Genomic DNA, 21,228 nt, shown 5'->3' on the forward strand with positions numbered 1-21,228 from the left:
GTTGACTGATGTGAAATGAGTTGGTTACAAATGATTGCAATGGGGTTTTCCATTTACCTGTGTATGTTTCAAAGTGATTTCTTTTAGTTCCGACTCAAATTTAGTGGCCACGTCTTTGGCTTTTTGCAGCTCCTCCTCCTTCAGAGACATTTCCTCCTCCTGCCGGGTCACTTGCAGCAGAGGCTTGACCTGTTGTTCAGAAGCGTTGTCTCATTGAGAAAGCAGGTGAAGGGAGCATTTATACTAAATATGTTAACTAGGCCACCAAAGCAGGACTGGACTGAAAATGAAAGGTAACCTTGGTGAAGAGTCTCCACCACTGCCAGTTCCTGAGTTTGAGGTAAGCTGCACAGTTCCTCTGGATCACCTTCATTGCGGTCAGCTGCTGTTGCCTCTTTGCAAATGCCCTTAAAGTCACAAACAAGTTATACCACCATAAATTCAGGAAGATTTAATGTACATCAATGAAACCTTTCCTCTGACGTTAAAGAAATGCAGCCAAAGTGACGGATGTTTTCATACTTTCTGGCCAGGAAGCCTCTGGCCTGAGCCTGGAAAGCAATGATGATCACAGTGATCTTCAAATCTCTCTCCTCTTCCAGCTGAGCCAGCACTCCTGTGCGGAAGAAGATTTTACTCTGGCCAATCCGGTACAGGTTGGGGTCCAGGTCCAGATGTTTGATCTACACAGACAGGAGCGCAGTAAGGTACCCGTGCTCTTGATTTACAGTGCTGAATCGTTTGAACCAAGTGTGTTTCTGCATCGCAGGCATAACTAATGTATCACTGATGAGATTTTAAGTAATACAAACAAGACAAATAGACGCAATGTGGTGTATTTTTTCTATAACTTTTTTGACAACTGCTCATTCAAAATCAATGAGAGCACAAATAAATAACAGAAACTGAGGTCAAGTTAATAATTCCTCCTGACTACCGGTATATGAAGCTGAAAGTCCCACTAAAGGAGCGCTATTCCAGGAAAAGCTATAACCTTCTATATAACCTGCTTCATGCTTAGAAATACACCAAACCAGAATCCAGATGAGGCAGAGTGCTGAAAAAACAAACGTCCCTCAAACGCCCCTCTTTTGTTCATGTAAAAGAGATGCTCATAAGACTCATTTGGTTTGTGAAAGTCACATCTCTGAAGTGCACAGGGAGATTGAGGAGGAAACTAGGACAACAGGTGTTCACCATGAGACAGCAGGCCTGTTTGCCATCCATGAAGCCTTTGGGAATTGCACTTGCAGCAAGGATCTCATATCTGGGAAGGGTAATCAGAGATTTTTCCAAGTTAACACAAAATAATGAGGAGATACTTTTGAAACGTGATGCCCCTAATGCTTTTTTACCGTTGGCGGAACTCCTGGAAGACGATTCGGTTGGGAAAACCTTGTCTGCAAATTCGTATTCCCTCTAGAACACCATTACACCTGAGCTGCTCCAGGACCAGGTTTGCGTCCAGTTTCCCTGCCTGACAAGATCAGATTTCATGAGATAATCACTTTTGTTTTGTTCGTCTGTGTCTTTGGCCCCGGAATTATCACAGAAAGAGATTAGTTCCTTAAATTTCTCTCAATGAAAATGTATTCCCAACTAGCATTTTGAAATGAAAGCCACCATCTTTACCCTCTTCTCGTGGTTAGGAATGATGCATCTGACGAAGTTGGGCTGCGTGTTGTGCAGCGTGGTCATAAGCTTTGCCAGAGACTCCTTGTAAAGCTGTCCCACTGTGCGGAACATCCCCTTCTTGGTCTTTGAGGCACTTGGCATGGAGGTGTCTGTCATTTTGGCTATCGTGTCCAGACCGACAACTCTGTCCGCTGTGACACACAAGCAAGAAGGAATTAAGACAAATGCGCACATCTTCCAGAGCTTCAGCAGTAGACAGATGTGTGTCACCATCTTTCCAGAGATCTTGCACAAACTGGCTGGAGGAATTGCTGAGAAGTGCTGTGACATTGTCATTGAGAGGGTCCATGTTCTTTGTGAGCCACGCTGTGGCGTTATAGTCCACCTAAACACCATGAGCATTATGTTAACTTGGCTCAAGAAGAGAGAATTCCAGCACTAATTAACAAGGACTCTTCCTAAAGAATGAAAACATTCCTACCTTTCCAGCATAATGCAGAATAGAGAATTCTGTCTTGTCCTTCAGCTGTTTGGGTTTGGCAAATTTCATATGGTTCCCTTGTGTGTTCATGAGTTTTTCCACGAAAGAGACATCTGTGGCTTTGGGGAACCAGCACTCCTCGTCCAGCAGGGCCAGTATGCCTGGAGGGTTGTTCTGTAAGAAAATCACAGTCAACCTGTGATGTAAACCAAAGTTTACCTGCAAGAAAGGATGTAACATGAGGTTTCACTGTGCCAGGAACACTCACTGGTCTCTCAATGAGCTCAATGCACGGCTGCAGGTCCAGGCCAAAGTCAATGAAGTTCCATTCGATGCCCTCCCTCTGGTACTCCTCCTGCTCCAGGATGAACATGGTGTGGTTGAAGAGCTGCTGCAGCTTTTCGTTGGTGTAGTTAATGCACAGCTGCTCAAAGGAGTTGTCCTATAAGACCAGAAAACATCAGGCATTACTATTTTGCCTTTTTGCTCTCCTTCTCTGATTTAGAGAGTACACTTACCTCAAATATCTCAAATCCGGCAATATCAAGGATTCCCAGGAAGGAGGCTCCTTGACGCTTGGTCTTGTCCAGGGCTTTGTTGACTCTGCCCAGGATCCAGCGGAACATACGTTCGTAGACAGCCTTAGCCAAAGCTTCAATGGCAAAGTCAGCCTGGTGGAAAGGAGAACAGGGACAGAGTGAGAGGATTCAAGATCAGTTGCATTACAGGCAGGCCAGTGTCTCCATTACCTGCTCTTTAGTTTGAGCCTTCTGCACCACCTCCCTGCCCACTTTTATGCGAGGGGTGAGAATGGCTCGAGTGAAGTCTGTCACATTGATGCCCTGCAGGTGACACACCTTTTGGGCCGCTGGGAACAATGGGGAAAAAAAACAAAAGATATAAAAACCCTCAAACTGCTAAAACCATTATTGGGTTTGTTGTAGAAGGGAAGTCGTGTGTCAGACCAGTGTTATCAGGCATGGTGGCCTGCTCCTGGTTTCTCTCTTTCTTGAACGCAATGTTTCCCAGTTGCATGACTGTGGAGCAAACCTTCAGTATGTCTAAAACAGAAACAGCACATGCAGAAAAATGTTAAGAGTGACACAGAAACATCTTCAGAGATGCAGGAATACTCAGCAACTGTTACATTTCTCTCCGGATGACCTTCACCCAAGCTGTGCAAGAAAATAAAACAGCTGAATTAAACACTGATACCTATTCTCTCCTCGTCAGTCAGACCCATGATCTGCATCGCCTCCATGGTCTCTTCAAACATCTCATCATCCTGCTGACCAGGGATCTGAACGTGGCCTGCGCTCAGGAAACGGTAATTGCTGAAGGGCTCCAGAAGAAGCTCCTCTGAGGAGAAACATGGGTGTTATGGGTGTGTTTTGGATGCATCAGTATGTATATGTTCATATGCAAATATGTGTGTGTGTTTGTGTGTGTTTGCCTGTCATTTTGTACCATTTGATTTCTACAATATTTTGTAGTCACTACTTTTTTAAGTTCCTTTGTCTAACCATGGCTACATTATTCAGCAAAAAATATTTGCTTTTCTGTCTGGACACGCACATGAACCGAAGAGACATGCCATGATCCACACAGCAGTGGTGACTGTTTGTAGCTGGAACAGCCTGAGGTCTTGGGAAGTGTGTCCACAGGTCCAGGAGTGTTCCTGAAAAATGTTTGAGCATCTACCAGGAGCACATCTGTGAGCTCAGACTTAAGGTCTGGCTCTTTGTCTTCAGCTTAATTCATCTCAATGATCTTCTATCAGGTTGAGTTCAGGACTCAGTACAGACCAGTCATGTTCTTCCTAACTAAACTGTATCGTCCATGTGTCCTGGACCTTCTTTATGCTCTCATGCCATGGCCCAGCCATGTTTGAAATGGAAGGAGCCAACACCAAACTATTCTCACAAGGTTGGGACCACAAAATTGTCTGATATCTTTTGTTTTGCTGAACATTCAAGTTAGTAGAACGTAGCTCTCGTCTAGAGTCCAGGAATGGCGTGCTTTGATCCCCTGCTACCTACACTTTGTATTAAACTGGATGATGTTTGGCTTGGATGCAGCTGCTCAGCCATAGAAACCCCTCTATGAAGCTCTTTCTCTCTCTCTCTCTTGATGCTCTTGAGCTAATCTGAAGGTAGCATGAAGGTTGGAGGTCTGTTATGGCTGGAGACCTCTATACACCTAGGGCCTCAGCATCTTCTGAATATCGCACTTTCGGTTTACCTGAACTCCTGAGAGCTTCCTCACAGAAGCATAATTTCACAGACGTGACTGAAACGTCTGCATTTCTTTGGAATGGATGAATTTTTTCAGCCACAGCTGCATTAACTGCATCTGTCCCTGTCAAACAAACCATAAATTCAAAGCGGTGAGATTTGTCTTCTACTCACCTCGCAGTTTGTCTTTGGCCCCAGCGATCATGTAGTAGAAGATGTGGAAAGCTCGTTCCGTCTTTGCCTGTCTGATGCAGCGAGACTTCTCCAGCAGGTCTAAGAGTCTCAGTTAAAGAACCAAACTGTGCTTTTGGCTCAAACAAGTGATGCATTTCAGCTGCTGTTAAGATTTTGTATTGAAACCATCTGCCCTGAAGCAATGATTCATGAACTCTTAAACATTGCTGAAGCGGTTGAGCGCTTAAAACCGATTCATCTCCTTATGATTAAGAGTAAAGAAGACTCCATGTCCTCAGATCAGGATACAGGTCTCAATGTTGGCTCCAACGATGTAGCCGGTCACATCAAAGTTGATACGGATGAATTTTCCCTGACAGGCACACGGAGAGAACAGATGTTACAGGAAGCAGCCTCATACTGGTCTTCACAAACTTCCAGTTTGCATGTTTTTTTATGTGAAGTTCTTCCACTCACAAATCTGGAGGAGTTGTCATTTTTGATGGTCTTTGCATTTCCGAAGGCCTCCAGGATGGGGTTGGCTTGCAGCAGCTGCTTCTCCAGCTCCCCCTGGAGACGGCATGGATGCGGAGTGAACATTTGTTTACTAGAATTCTATGAACGATTCAGCAAAGGACGAAACGAACTGGCTACATGCAAAACTAATAAAAACACACCATAGAATGACATTTCCTGGGATGACTGATAAACAGGTTTGAGTACAATTTTAGGGAATATATTTCCACATTTGAATGCATTAAAAAAAACTAAGCCAGATTTCTAAAAAAAAACCTTAAGGAGATGTGATTAAAATCACCCTGACAGCACAGCCGGGAGACCTGTGAGAAAAGTTGGGTCAGCAAATGAAATGAGTTAATCCAAAGTCTCAGGCTCTTAAAAACGTTGCTGCAGAAGCTGGATATGGGCTAAAATGTTCTAGTCTTTCATAAAAATATGACTGAGCAGCTGAACTTCAATTAGCGAACACCTTTCCTCAAAAAAAGTTCCTGTTTGTGGTATTACTTTGGCTTTCAGGATACTGGCTGGTGTGGGTTTTATGGATGGTTTAAGGCAAAAAAGAAAGGATACAGACCCACTGATGAGGTGCAGTTCAGCGGTAGCAAAGCAGAGAGGAGCATCCTGCTTAGCACATTTGCTGGAGGAAAAGGAGAAACGAGAAAAGGAGACGAAGTGTACAGCAAGATGGAAATAAAAAAAGAGAAAGAAGCAGTTGAAGTTTTGCTCCTCAAGACATTGCCTGCACACAGAAACTGAAGATGACAGATGAGCTGCGGGATTTAAAGAAAGCGCTTGTCGAGAATGGTTTTGAGGAAAAACGTTTAGCCAAAGCTTTTTTAGTTACTGATATTTTTCTTTGAAGGGAAAAGGAGGACACACTTTCTCTGGAGAATACAGCCTGGATGGAGATTGCAAAAGACTTCCTCAATTTGACAAACTAATCTATAACTTTAGTTGACCTGAAACATTATCAAAGAAATATTTAATTTCACATGGCGTACTCAGACCGGCCAGAAAGTCTGACAGTCAAAGGCGTTTTCTGAGAAATATAAATTTACGGTTCAGTAAAAACTTCATGACAGGACGGCCGATGCATCAGACAGGAAGATGAGGAAAGGAAGGAGGTTGGCGCCGAGCAGAAAGAGGAAAAGAGCATGCTCACACTGTGCTTGTTGGTCTGTGAGAGACCCTTTCACCGTCAGGAGGCTCTCCTCTCAAAAGCAGTGAAAGGGTGTCCGGGAAAAAAAACAACAACAACGAGCCACTTCAGGAGGTAAAACTGACACCAACGACTTATTCAAGTGACGGTGAGAAAAATGTTTTTCGTCATCATGCATGTTGAACAACCCAGTCTCCAGAGTAAAGAGGAGCCACTGAAGGTTCCTGGCATCATCTGTGGTTGGTTTATTCTGGTGAGGGGGTCGACTCGGGTCCATGACAAATGCAGGCTAACACCACCCGACTGAAAAACACTACAGCTTGCCGCCTACTTGAGATGTTGAGGTAAATCAGTGATGCCTTCTTCATGCACTTTTCTACTTTGAGGAGAAACACACCAACACAAACACACTCCAAGCATTTCCCCGTACTCACGTATGCCAACTGTGATCCTGATTGTTGCTATTTGGAGGAAACGGCAATATATGACATTAATTGGGACAGTTTCCTGCACATGCTGAACAGCTGAATCTTAAGAAGGTAAAAAGATCTGTCTGTCTTGCGAGGAAAACTATTTTAACAAGAAAGTTTTTCAGTAGCAAAAATAATCTTAGTTTCTTTTCTTAAAATGAGAATTCTTGGTAAGACAGTTTTTCTTACCCCGATGGCAGATTCTTTATGCTTATTTAAAGAAAATCTGCAACTGGGGTATGAATTTTCACTTATTTCCAAGGGGCCTGTTTTTGCAGTGAGGAGCAAAGGAAGTGGCTGATTAAAAACCATCTCTCCACATGGATACCTACAGCGCTGCTGTCTTTCTTGCCTTTGTGGGAGGACGCCACGACCGCCAGATACTGGATGACCTTCTTGGTGTTCTCTGTTTTTCCAGCACCGGACTCTCCGCTATAAGGGAGCGAGTTACAGGACGTGAAAAAATGAGAGGACAGGAGAGAAAACACGAGGATTAGCAGAACTGGCAGGTTTCTTTTTCTGTCACCAAGGAGTGGGTAGCTTCTTACCATAGATGAACACATATCTTTTCAAGCTGAAAGTGAGGCGCTGCTTCAATGGTATATTTATTTCATGAAGTTCCCAAAGAAACTTAACCTCCTTAGACCCAAGCTAATGTAGTCACAGGCTACGTCTTATAAGGTTAATGCAAAAAAAACACACACACAACAGTAATCTACTTTCTAAATCAATACGTCTGGTAAAAAGCTTCAACAATTTAAGTTTCTGTACCAAACAAATTGAATTGTTGTATTTTAGATATTCACCGACTTACCAACATCTGATAATTTTATGGCTCGCTTCTCCCTCTGCATTTTGACTGAAGCGCCATTTGCCCTCATGGCTTAATTCGATCTAATATGAGCCCGCCCACAATCGCTAGAAATCTAAAATGATTGGCTAGGATTGTTCAGTAAAACTGAGAAGATAAGTGATTAACATGGCCAAAACAAAGCATCAGAATGAAGCAACTAAATCCAAATTTTTATGCAGTACCGACTTGGCACTGAGTCTTGGTTCCCATCCTTAAGTGTGGGAGGTTGGTAGGGGTGTAACGATTTGATCCATATCATAATTTGTGGTTGTCGATCCAGGACATCTTTAGCCAAAATGTCAACCAGTATGACCCAGAGATGAATACCTGAACAGTGCAGGGGAAGTTTTCCAGATTCCTTTGCATTTCTTGCAAATGAATCAAGTGTAAATTAAAAATGTGTACAAAGAAACAAGTAAACAAGATTAATGTCAAATCCACTCACATCCATATCCGTTCACATTTTCATTTGATAAAGTTCAGCCCACTTCAAAACAACATTAGAACATTCTATCACACGACTGGTATTTTCCGAGATCAATTTAATCATGCATTCATTTTCTTCCGTTTTGCAGCTTTTTCAGTGAAGGGTGAAGGCAGGGGACATATCACACACACATTCACACCTAGGGACAATTTAGCATGACCAAATATGAAGCATGTTTTTAGACAGTGGGAGGAAGCCGGAGTCCCCAGAGAAAACCCACGAATACACGGGGAGAACATGCAAACAGAAAGGTCCCCCAGGGATGTTCTGTTTCAGGTCCCCCAGCCGGGACTTGAACCTTCTTACTGTGAGGCAAGCGGGCCAACCACTGCGCCACCGTGCAGCCCAAATAATATAATCAATCTATTTAATTCGATTGGTTTTTAATTAAAACAACAGTTTCTTCCAAATCACCAAACTAGCTCTAATTTTATCCAAAGCTCACTAACCACAACTCTTCATTAAACTCTCACATTTTCAATTCAAATTGCTGTCAAGTTCCTTCAAATTCAATATGAACCACCAAAAGCTGGGCCCACATTCAGTTTCTTAAGAACAGCTTTGAACTTTGGGACCAAAAATTTTTTTTAAAAGGTTTTAAGAAAACCCCCTAAAATGCATAAATCCCCGTCTTTAATATTTTGTAAAGATGCCAGTAGTTCTCTATATTTAAGACCTTTGGAACTAAACAAGAGTGTGTAAATTTGTCACAGGAGGGATGAGACCACAAAAAAAAGGGCATCTCAAGAAAGTAAAAAAAAAAAAGACTTGTTTAAGAAAAATCATCTTGCAAGAAAAAAAAGTATCGATACAATTTTTCAATTGTAAAATATTCTTAGTTTGACAAAACATGTCTTAGTGATAAGAATTTTTCCTGCGGGTTCGGGGGTTTGTAAAGTGAACGGGACAGACAGCCGAAGACGGAAGCGTTTCATTTGGGAAAAGAAAAGATTTTAAAGTGCCATGATTTTACTTTGCCAATGGGATCAGGGAAAAACATTTCCCATGTAAAAATTAAAATACAGGCTTTTGAAATCATTTCATTTTGTGTTGTGCTACTTGTGGTTTATCCAGTAACCTCCCTGAATTCTAAAGAAGCTGATGATGTCCAACCATGTTACTAGATCTTTTATTTTGTCATTACTTAAATAAGAAAGAAACTCACTTTAACTGTTTCATAAAAGTTTAGTCCACAGCAAAAGTTTCCATAAACAGAAGAATAAAGAATCTCAGTTAACAGAAGAGTGGAAGCACAAAAGCCAGAAAACAGTTGGATTCAGGTTTCCTGACCTCACAAAAACACAAATATAACTCAAACCGTAAAACAAAGTTTTTCCCAACTTAAAAAATGATCAAGTGTTAAAAAAATGCTGGAGTTGGATGTTAAATAAGCAGATTGTCAAACATTAGCTTTTTTTTGTTTATAGAAGCACCATAAAAGTCACATTTTGCAATAACAAATGCCTCGTTTTCCTTTCCGATTATTTATTTTTTGTTTCAAATGAAAAATATATTAAACGTATCAGACACTGACTCACTGAGTGGAGCTTCTACGCTTTCCACAGAAAAAATATACAGTTTGAAACACAGAGGTGGAAGTATGATGATCTAGAGTTGATTTGTTGCTAGATAAGGAACACACGATCAGAAATAAAACAAAAAAAACAAAACGGTAATAACTTAAGGGATAATGCAGAGAAATGCAGGCATGTCCCTCTGAAAACCTGATCTTAGCTGATAAGAGTTAAAGTTCATAAGCAGAGGCTATTTAATTTCATTTGACATTCTGGCTCTGAAGAACAACACTTGATCCCTAAAAAGACCAGAGTAACGCTGCAAGAACTAAAAGTAGACCCTTGTTTCAGGAATAATTTTTTTATAAAGAAAGTATTTCCAATAGCAAAATAATCCTAGTTTGAGAAACATGTCTTAGTGACTACAATTCATTTTTTAAACAAAGAGTTCTTGATATGACCGTTTTTCTTTCCCAATTGGCAGATTTTCTTTTGCTTATTCAACGAAGATCTGCCAGTGGTGCAGAAACATAGTTAGGGTAATTTACATGGGGAGGCAGGAGGGTGGCAAATGAGAACAGCAGAGTGGGAGGCCATTACAAAGGGAAGGATCAAAACTATGTTGTTGTTATCGTTATTAATATTAAAACAGTTCCTTTAGCTGAGGTGCTATCAGCTCCTATAACTCAGGGGTGCCAAAAACCGGCCTCGAGGGTCCGGCCTCCTGCTAGTTTTCCAGAAACCCTGCCTTATCTGCGGTTCATTACCTGCATCAGGTGCGTTTACCCAATGAGGAGCTTTGATGGCAGGAAAACATGTAATGTAGGACACCGGGCACCCCTGCTCTGACTGCAGATACATTCCTCCGCTGTCCTCCTCTGCATCCACTGACGTTTCACGATGACGTCCAAGGAGGGAACACAGGAGGAACATCAAGACGGTCAGTTTGCACAGAAGCGCGGTGGACACTCAGAGCGCTAGTGACAGAGGCCGGCATACCATTCAAATCTAAAAGCACAACTCATCCAGAAGCAAGGACACATTCCTTCCTCCAAGAATGCAATCTTGGACACATGGGATGAAACAGACAAATACCAGAGCGCAAACACGCTCAGCCGCGGCTCCATAAAAGGCACGAGATGCTCAATGCTCAGAGCTGGAAGGCCAGCATCAGGAATCCAATCACTCTTTCATGTTCCAGCCTGGTGAAGATTTAAAACATTCATGCTCAGACGGGGAAAAAAAATCCCCCAATGATTTGAACATTTCCCACTGACAGAAAAACACTGGAGGAGGGAGACTGAAGAAAAATAGAAGTCAGAAAAAAAGTCCTTCAATAGTATAAAGTCATTCACATGTTAGGGAATGAACTAATGAGGCGTGACTCAGCTCTTAATTCTTTTACTGAGTGCTTTGAGTTGCTGTCTTTCTGAAACACACTCCAACCCTTCTTCAGTTTCTCTCAGCAGAAAAGCAGCCCACATCATCATGCTTTCTTCTCCATGCCTTCCAGTGGTTGTCTGATTTCTTCACACATTCTTTCTGAAAAGGCTGGGGGGAGCGCTGCAGGATTCCTGACTGACTCCTCATTGTTCAGATGCTCATTTAAAATAAAGAGTGTTTTCTAAAGAGTGTAGGTTTAGTAAAACATAATTTTAGAGAAAAGGTAAAGGATGTTTTTGGGTTTTGAGCATTTTCCCTGCTTTTTTGCTGGTCTTCATCCAAGTTTAGGGAAACATTTGAAATCAGCACACCCTGAGCGGGAGGGGGTCCGACACAGACCCACGTTCAGCCTCCTCAATAAAATGTCCCACAAGCTTCAGCAAAAAAAAAACAGCCTCTCTATCCCCATCAGGTCACAGTTTCAATACCAGAGCTGAAGAAACTGCTGAACTGAAGACAAAATGACAACATTTTAAAAGGGAATTCACCACATTTCTCAACAAATACACCGACTACTGTGATGAAAAAGTCAGGTATAAGTACTTGTGGCTACCAGGACAAATTCACTTATCAAGAAGAAAAAAATAATTTGATCAAAGCTTTTTAATTCCAAACATTTCAACCAAAAAACTTTAACCAAACCATTATTGCTCTACCTTTTGTTTTTTAAAAATGTTTTCTTGTTAACTCCAATGTTTTTTCCTTTAAAACTTTTTGCTGTATTCAAGTTATAAACTGACCAATCAGATGCACTAAATAAAAGCATGTGGTCTTGCGTCAAATGTACAAGGCGTTCTCAAGGGCCTGCTTTCAGTAGAAGGGTTGTGGTCCTCTAACATGCTCACTCCTGATTGGAGAAGGTGGCTGCCATAGAAACATGGACTCGGACCAACTGCCTATTGACAACATGGTTCCAACATGGCGGGGTCCATATGGTGAAAAAAAAAAATGGTGACAGGATTGACTTCATTTGGTTGAAACCGGAAGCAATTCATTTTCTATGGGTGACATCAGACTCACTTGGTTTTCTTCTCATACAGGCAAAGACTGTTCTACAGATGAGTACTACAAGATTCAAGAAAGTCTATCAAAAAAACAAAAACATTAGAGAAGATTTCCTGTATTTTAAATTGAGAGTTGTACACCCCTACACCTGCAAGAACGTGAAATTCAAGAGGCGTTATGATGCTTGAGTCAAATTTCTAAAATACCATAACCATTCATTAAACTCACTGAGACAAAAAACTCTACTGCTGAGAGAAACAACTTTCCTATCAGCTTCCAAACAAGTAAGAAGCTTAAACGTCAAGGAAATGGTTTGATGTGACAGAATTTGCTGCTCCTGGATACAGTACAATCACAGCCTCTCCTAATAATATTAAATACTAGAACTATGAAAAAACAAAATCTTTGCACAAACTGCTTGCTTGTAATTATTATTTTTCGATGGAAAAGTCTAGCTTTGCTATCTTATTGTGAAGTTTTGTTTTGGTTTCTAAAGTGACTTTTTTCCGGTCAGGCAGCTGACAATTTTTTTCCAAAAAACATGAGCAGATATTAAATCCCAGCAGTTCCTAAAGCACAATGAAAACCAATCCAGACATCAGAGCTGTGACTGTCAAACACACAGAATGGGCGTGTCCTTGGACACCCCGACACCAGCTCAACGTCCTTAACAATTGGTCCAGATCAAACAAACACGGCACAGCCCAAACATTTGAAGGACTAATCTGGTTCTTCAATCAGGAACTTACTTCCTGAGCCAGAGTCTGAGGCCACAGCCCTCTGAGGGCTGCAGAAACACCAACACTCACCACTTTTAGATGAGACACAGCAAAGCAATCCCACACATTACAGCCCTTTTCTGTTAGTTTTTCTTTTTAAGTGGCATATTTTAAAGGAGGCTTTTGAACTCAAATGATCATCATCATGGTGGACTTGAGGGCATGTTGGACCCGTTTCTCTGCTGCTCAGGCTATCGTCCTCTTTTTTAAATGCATGTGAGAAAAGAAAATGTTACTTACGTGCAAAGGATGGACTGGTCCTCACGATCTGCAGGAAGAAGAAATTTTTCAGTTTCAGAGGATTCGTTGATTAAAAAAAACTACAAAACATTAAATTCAACTTAATTCACAGACAGAGGCCATAGAAAAGCTGTTAGCACTACAGTACAATATTTTTTTGCTGCAATTTCCCCCTTCCCCTTCTCAAGGTAGTGTTGTGGTGATCACCCTAATGACTGGACCTTCAAGTAGATCTGGGTCATAGGACAGCGCACATTTCTGCTCCATTCCCCCTCTCCGATGTACTGCACATCTAAGAAAAACAAGTTTTGAAGACCAGGCAGCCCAGGCCTGCGAGGCCAAGTCAACAAGGAAGACTTTTCTCACGTCTGCCTGTGTTTTTAGCAGCATCGTTTGTCTTCAACATGCTGACTGCCTTTGGGATTGGGAAGACTTTCCTTTTACAGATGAAGGCTTGTCCTCATCTTCCTCTCCAACAGTTATTAGTCTCGAATCCATTGGTACTGGCATATCCTCATCAAAGGAGGAATCGGAGAGTATTTTGATTCCTCAACAAAAATAATCTTCTTCACTACTCCCCCGAGTCCACATCTGGGAGTGCTTGAAAATAAGCCAAGGCTTATTAAGTGAGTTTCTTGCTGCCATTGGGATGTTTGTCTTCTTGACTTGAAGGTGCGTCTACTTGTGTATGTCCACATCAGATAACAATAACAAAACCAGAGCCTGTTTGTTCTGGGGGGCTGTCAGTTCAAATGCAGATTAGGTCCTGCATGCTGCAATAACATATATGGGCAAGTGAATGCCTCATTATTGAGCCTCTGTACCACAATGATGGGCTCATGGACTACAGGGGGGGATGGGGGGGGGGAACTCAAATTTCCGCAGGTTCAGGGGTTCTAGTGTGAAACCAAAGGAATATGCAAAGAACACATTTTATACATCACAAACGCATCAAACTAGTTAAATGTTTTATTATTCATTAGAATATTTAATTTTGCTGCAAAATTAGATCAATTTCTATAACACACTTCTCTGGAGGGACCAGTGCTGCACAGCTGAGGGGGAAATAAACCAAACTACACCTGAAGCAAAGCCATTCCTGTCAGATATAGCTGAGGGCATAATAGCAGCAAAGTTCCTGAACCAGTGCAGAGGAGCAGAAGCCCTGAACTGCAGGGGGGAAAGGTGGTGGTCGGGGTGGGGGGGATTCAAGCATTTATCAGCTGGACATCAAAGACTGGGCTCGGCTTCTGGCCAAGCGGAAAGCAGAATGCCTCAAAGGTAACAGAGCATTATCTGGATTTGATGAAAATATGCACCACAGCCTCCAAAACACTTGTTCCAACAATGTGTGGAACGTCCTGCATCACTAGCTACAACTTCTTGGGTAATCCACAAGCTGATACAACTCCCTGCTTACATCAGGAGTCGTTGAATGTGGTTAACTGGAGTTGTAATGAAAACATAAAAAGACTGGATGCACATTTGTACATTCTGAAAGCAACAGGAAACATCCATGTGGTTTGAACTGAGGACCAGAAGATGATCCTTCATGTAAAGATGCTTCACAGGCAGGACAGTAAGTTCATCCCACAGCTTCAGGGTTTTTACAGAAGCAGCTTGAAGCAAAGTTTACATTTATAATATAGAATTTGGTCATCCACTTCTTATAAATGCAGAGAACGACATCAAATTCCTCTGCAAACTGCAGAGAGGAGTAATTCGTCAGCAAGACACAAACACACACGAATCTTTCCGCTTTCTGATGTGCTACACAATATTTACACAATGGAGCAGCGATGGTAAACACCTATTTCCTGTGTACAGTCTGACGTTAGAATGCCGTACCACTGAGACCATTCTAAAAGAGAGAAAGCATTAGTATTCATCAACGCTTGTATCTGTCCATAGATGAACAAACCAACTTCATGAGAAAGGGTTCAACACTGTTAAAGGTAAACATTTTAGATTTAAATGTGGCCTCTTTTACAGATGTGTGAAATGGATGTCAAGCAGAGAGAAAATATCCTGACCTGCAGCCACAAATCCCTAATTTATTTACAAAAACGATCATAGAAAAACCACAAAAGGCATTTCAGATTCAAACATATTTTTTAAATGTGAGACTAGAGTGACAGAGCTAATTTCCTGGGTTTTTTTAGCCGTCTAAAGGCTCAGAGAGAGTGTGATCCAAGGATATTTAACCCTTGTGCTATCCTAGGCACATTAACATTGGGAGTTGGGTCATCTAGACCCACTAGACAGTGCGCTGAACCTTTTTTCTTCAATGATTTGTGAACCTCACTGGTGTCCATGGATTAAATGAAATCTTTCCACTTTTATCCACCTTTGTCATGGTAGGGAGAACACGTCAATGTAAGGGTGGGGTCATCTAAGATAGCACAAGGGTTAAGAGACTCAAAAGCCATAAGTATGCGTGTGTGGACATTCGTGGTATTGTGTACATGTTGACATGTTTGTATGTGAGCATTGTTGGAGCTAACAGGTATGTTTATAACATTTGAGCGTGTGTGTGGACAGGCCCCGCCCCTTTTAGAATTGTTTCACATATAAACCTAACCGAAATGATTATGAACATCCAGCAACTTGTTGCTTTATGCTGCTTCTACCCCCCCCCCCCCCCCCCCATTCCTCTCTCTTCTTCCCTTCTTTTCTTTTCCATCTGGTCCAACAAAAGCTGTTACAAATATAGGAAAGATGAATAAAGTTTAGGCTGAATTACAAAAGGGGTTAATTTAAATATACACCTACTACTGTGTCAAAAGATTTATAACCCCTGTTTTAACAGTAAAATATATCTAACACAAGAGGCTTTCAGCTCTCATCTGTTTGCTCAGCTGTTGGACAGGACAAGTTAAAAAAACTAATCCCTGAGTTTTAACTCTTGGAACAAGTTCTTTGGTGGATCTATGACAGGGGTCGGGAACCTATGGCTCGCGAGCCATATATGGCTCTTTTGATGGTCACATGTGGCTCGCAGACAAATCTTTAATTATAGTTTTTTTTTTCATTAGACCAGTCCTTCTCGGGCGCGATGCGATGCCAGAGGCGCGCAGTAGTAGCGGTGCTTAGAGAGAGAAATCTGCGCCAGCGCTATCAGTTACTATTATCTATTATTTCACAGAGTTTGTACCAGCTGGAAACCTGTGAATTGACGTACCTAAAACTGCACACTCCCGTCTCTGAGAAAGAGCGCGCAGATGCGGAGACGGGATGTGTGAGGGAGAAAGCAGAGGGTGGGGGTGAGGGGTTGTGGGGACAGGCAGCAGGTGAATCGCGCAGGGATTGTAAAAACGTAAAACCCGCTGCCTGTCACTCACTGTGGCGTGTGAGTGTGTGTTTGGCTCCCCGTCTGCATGTGATCAGTCTGTCTCACATCTACAGAACATTCAGACCTACGATCACGTTTAAAGTCTCAACGCCTGAACGAAGCAGAAACTCACCACGTATCAACCAGACTAGACCATCAGCAAAACTACCACGAGAAATACTCATCATTTATTAGCAACAGAATAACAATGTTATTAAAAAAGAATCCACAGACTTATTGTACTTTAAAAATGTTGAAATTAAATCAAATGCACACATTCATTTGTATATTTAGTTTTAAACAAATTGTCGCGGACTGAGTTGGATGGCTGTTGGGCCGCGTTAAAAGTTCTGGAGTTCATTGAACGCGTCAAGCAGAGATCTGATTGGCTCTCAGTTCTGTCGCTCAGCCTGTTGTTAGGTAGTTTGGACCAATGGGGTTCAGCTATGGGCCGAATAAGGGAAATGGGAGGGCTGGAGCGGGAGCAGGGGAATATAAAGTTGGGAGAAGCGCTCTCGTGTCGGCGGGAGAGATTCAGGAGTTGCTGAATGAATTGAACGGCGTTTGTTGCGGTCTGCAGTAATCGGAATAAAGAACTTTAAAAGAGGTTAAGTCTCCGTGCCTCAGTGTGGGGAAGGGACACTACATTATTGTATGGCTCTTTCAAAATTACATTTCAAAATATGTGGCGTTTATGGCTCTCTTGGCCAAAAAGGTTCCCGACCCCTGATCTATGACATAAGTCGCATATTTAGCTCATGTTCACTAACAAAAATCCTTACAGCAGAATGAAAACACAGATGATCAGAAATAATGTGATAATCTCTTGCACTTTTTGTAGCCTTTTTATAGATTATTTGTATTCAGATGTGTACTCTGTCTCTGACTTGATATAGGAGTCTTTGACAGGTTTGGTTGCTAAAACGTGGTCTCTTTGCGGCTCACCGTAAATCCTCTCAGAACATCCCAACTCAAAAGAAAAGTCGGGCTTGAACACATTCACATCTGAACGACACAACAAGCCAAGTATTTTAAACTCACACAGACCAAAAACGGGCAACAAAAAGAGTCATTCGAATGAAAGGAGAGTTTTCTGAAACAGGAAATGCTTTATTGCCCTCCGCCCATCTCTCAATCATCTTTGAGTCCAGATGTCAACTCCACAGAGAGAACATCCTCATGTCAACACCAAATCCAGTGAGCAAGACTCCCTGAAAACTCAAATTCTATGGGAAATGAGCTGCGGGGAGATTACAGTGTTTCCGTGTGAGGAAAGGCTCTTGCAGTCACCCGCGTGTCACGCAGACTCTCTGCCCATGACATACAATGGTCCCCCGTAATATGGCGCTTCAACCTGCGCAGTTATTTAATGCAATTTGTTTTGCATTTTTTTGTCTATTTTTTTTACAGTGCACTGTGTTCTGCATCCTGATTAGCTGTAGACTGTTGTCAATCAATCACCTCCATGCCATGTCTGCAGTACAGAAAGTGTTCATCATGCTAGACTTTCATAAATCTTTGACTGCGAGCAGATCTTTGTTCATGTATGAACTCAATTTTCTTTAAAAAAATACATAATGGTGACTCCCGCCATAATTGTGTGGCCTAGCTGGGTCAGGCTCCAGCAACCCTTTGACCCTGAAAGGGATTTGGCGGGTTTAGAACATGGATGGATGGAACTTCCACCATGAACGAGGGACTACTGCTCAACCAGGAAAACAGCGTTTGCTGTGTTGGCTCGCATATCAAAAATGACAAAGTTTCTCTTGGGAGAGAAGGCTCTACCTTGCATCATGTTTCTGTAGGCATTGTCAGTGATGGAGTAGATGTGAGGAGGAACTTCATGCCGTTTCTTCCCTTTGTACATTTCAATGATCTTATCCGAGTAGATGGGCAGCATTTTGTAAGGATTCACCACCACGCAGAAGAGGCCAGAGTACGTCTTTAAAAAGAGAATTCAAACATCAACGGGATCATTCAGCAAAGACACAGAATGTGCTTTTGTTGCTCACTCACGTAAATAAGGCCAGAGAAGTATCTCTCCCTGATGTTGTGCAACACGGAGGCCTCGTTCAGGCAGGTGAGCTCCGCCATATCCTCCACTTTGCTAAACTTGGGCGGGTTCATCTTCTGGATGTCATCCTTGTTGACCGTGACTTTCTTGCCGTTGTCGGCCAGCTCCACCAGCACTTCCTCACCGTGCTCCTCTTTGATGCTGGCCGCTTCAAAGCCATGCTTCTCCGATGGGATCCACACCAGCTTTTTAGCCGCCCAGTCGGCCTGGGCCATGGGGCTGTTCAGGAAGTCCTTGTCAACAAAGAGGAACTTCTCGTCCTCACTCGGGGCCTTCTTAGACATCTTGGCTTAAGGGAGAAAGCCAGCTGTTGACGAGAACAAAATAATGTCAGAGAACCCAAGTGGCAGAAACCAAAAAGCTTTAGGAAACATTGAATATATTTAGAACGTGGTGACGGAGAACAAGCCAATGGGTCCCACAGTTGTCCTGCTCCCATTGTGGAGAGCATTAGTCTTTGGGTTAGAGGAGAACGCTTGCGACTATCCGGAGAAGTTATCTGTGTGGCGTTTCAGCTTAAAGAGTTAAAAAGTTTCTTCCATCAAGAAGTTCCAGAGGGGCAGCCATTCTCACAGACCTTCACCCCCTCTCGACCTTACACTTTCACACAAACCACAAGGGAAGTGTTCAAGCCCCCCCCCGATGAAGACTGCTGATGGGAAATGGATTCCAATGAGCTCTGAGCTATTCTGTCAGCAGTTTTTTTTTTCCTGAAATAAGCTCAAACCATTCATTCTCTGTGCACTCATACTTAATTACTGATTCTCGGCTTAATTTTTTCACATCTCCCAGCCTCCATCTGCCCCCTCTCCGTGTCTCCTGCTGGAGGCTTCGGTCTCGTGCTACGATGACCATATATGGGCTCCTTCTCTGGAGCACAACTCTTTTCTGCAGACCTAAACAGCAAGGCAAGAGCAGTCCCAAACAAAGCCCATATAGGGAATAGTATGTCTCCTGCCTGCTCCGTCGTTTACTGCAAAATGATAACAGCAAAGCAGAAACCATGAGGGGGATAGGGTTTTAAGCGGCCCCTGGCTGTGTTCATTTTAAAAATGCAACAGGGCACTGGATCCAATCCATGTCTGGGTCAGAAGTAACGTAAATAAGTGTAAAATCTTCACATGCACTTGACTCTTCAGGAACCTGCAGGCAAACGTTTCTAAAAACCAAAAACGAAACCAAGTTAAAAATAAATAAATAAATAAAATTTAAAAAACTAAAAAAGCTCCCTAGCCTTTTTCACTCCTCTTATATCCACAACCTTCTCTCAACTAAAGAAACACATATTTTTTCTTCAAATTTAAGGAAACTACACAATTATCCTTTGTTTTCTAGATAGTTAATTTATCAAGTTAGTTAAATATCTTCTACATGTATTCCATTATTATGTGTTCCGGTGGATATAGTGAAATATAAAACCTCCCCACTTTTTTTAAATATTCAAACAAAGAATAACCTCATATTTTTTCCAAGTTTACAAAATAAACTAATAAATAAACCAAAAAAGAAACAAAAAAGTCAAGACCTTCACAGAGAAGTCAGAGCTTTTGTCAAAGCCACATATGCAAATCAAAGTGGATTTTTCCTGTATCTCCCTCTCTATTCAGCTATAATTACATCGGTCCTCTTCTTCTTCCTCCTCCTCATCATCATTACCCTTTGGAGTGATGAACCTAAATCTGGCTGCCACACTGTCTGCCGTGACAACGGGTTTCTGCTCTATCACTGCAAACCCACGCAGAGCGAATGAAACATGAGGCAGAGCAGCTCACTCATGAAAACGTTCCCATCATCACCTCACGAAGCTTAGCAGACAGGAGAAAAGAAAAACACTGGAACGTCAACTTGTGCTTGACCCGGAACAAAGTCAATGATGCATCTTGGTTTGGTTCATTATTGCACTGTTTGAAAGAAAACAAAAATGCTCATTAACTTTCATTATAAACAATCACTGTTCCAGTGTCAGAAACAATAAAGTGGTGGATTTTTGACTTTGCTATTTTTAGTTGAGTGAGTTTGACCCAATGGCCTATTGAAACTCATTTCCTCTCTGAAATTATTTCACTTTACTTTTATAATTTACATGCCTCAATATATTAATAATAAAAAAATAAGAATAAAAACAGCCACAAAAAAAGTTCAGAGAAACACGGGAGAGAAAGATTCATGCTAAGAAACCAGCTTGACATAGAGATATTTTTTTGGGTCCTGCAGTTTCCTGATTTTTTTGTTTTTTGTTTTTTTCAAACATGCATCACAGACATGGAGCCTTATGTCACCATATTTGGAAAACAGGAAACGCCACAGTCAGAGGTTCACTTTACATTGGATTGCACTCATCTCTGATATTATTCTGTACACTTACAGCAGATTTAGACCGATGAATCTGACACAAAGTTTACATTTTACCCTGACGTGAACACAACTGTCTTCAGCAGAGCATTTTTTTAAATGACACAGTCACACAATGCTTTGCAGAGACACAAATACATTATTTTCACTGAAAATTTCAGAAGCAAAATATAAGCGAAAACAGAAAGTTTTCTTTCGATCGCGGTGGTTGTATTTTCTAAAATATAACCCAATTTTTTTTTTTTTGTACTTGCTCGGTCTTCTCTAGGCCTGCACAGGTAACCGGACAGGCGCAGCTGACTGACAGGTGTTCCTCGTTTCAAACTAAGGCTACTCACACAGAACCTGCAGGAATTCGGAGCAGTTCGGAGGAGGAGAGCTGGAGCTTGGAGGTGGCTTTAAAGAGGATAGTCCACAAGCAAACAGTCCAAATGAGCCCGGTCCATTTAAAGGCTTCACGATTTAAGATGTAACCCCC

General features: G+C 42.0%; 1 protein-coding gene across 3 annotated transcripts in view; it reads right to left on the bottom strand.

Annotated features, from left to right (window-relative positions):
* Positions 1-21,228, bottom strand: part of myh11a (myosin, heavy chain 11a, smooth muscle) — a 32,485-nt gene extending 11,257 nt beyond the window's left edge. For 2 of the 3 annotated variants that reach the window (XM_023960251.2, XM_078930371.1), the window contains exons 1-22: positions 21,089-21,228; positions 18,341-18,705; positions 18,110-18,266; positions 12,994-13,021; positions 7,005-7,104; positions 6,637-6,663; positions 5,002-5,094; positions 4,834-4,897; positions 4,525-4,623; positions 3,332-3,475; positions 3,082-3,177; positions 2,866-2,984; positions 2,635-2,787; positions 2,385-2,558; positions 2,117-2,290; positions 1,906-2,020; positions 1,633-1,826; positions 1,356-1,477; positions 1,198-1,267; positions 523-683; positions 299-407; positions 58-189 (exon numbers count right to left, since the gene is read on the bottom strand). In XM_023960251.2, coding sequence (XP_023816019.1) covers positions 58-189; positions 299-407; positions 523-683; positions 1,198-1,267; positions 1,356-1,477; positions 1,633-1,826; positions 1,906-2,020; positions 2,117-2,290; positions 2,385-2,558; positions 2,635-2,787; positions 2,866-2,984; positions 3,082-3,177; positions 3,332-3,475; positions 4,525-4,623; positions 4,834-4,897; positions 5,002-5,094; positions 6,637-6,663; positions 7,005-7,104; positions 12,994-13,021; positions 18,110-18,266; positions 18,341-18,682 — 2,673 coding nt within the window. In that variant the 5' untranslated portion in view covers positions 18,683-18,705; positions 21,089-21,228. The remainder of the gene's footprint in view (positions 1-57; positions 190-298; positions 408-522; positions 684-1,197; positions 1,268-1,355; positions 1,478-1,632; positions 1,827-1,905; positions 2,021-2,116; positions 2,291-2,384; positions 2,559-2,634; positions 2,788-2,865; positions 2,985-3,081; positions 3,178-3,331; positions 3,476-4,524; positions 4,624-4,833; positions 4,898-5,001; positions 5,095-6,636; positions 6,664-7,004; positions 7,105-12,993; positions 13,022-18,109; positions 18,267-18,340; positions 18,706-21,088) is intronic. The other variant, XM_078930326.1, reaches the window with a different exon arrangement.

The sequence above is a fragment of the Oryzias latipes genome, chromosome 1 (assembly GCF_053564925.1).
Source record: "Oryzias latipes strain Hd-rR chromosome 1, Olatipes_Hd-rR_3.1".
Taxonomy (NCBI): Eukaryota; Metazoa; Chordata; class Actinopteri; order Beloniformes; family Adrianichthyidae; genus Oryzias; species Oryzias latipes.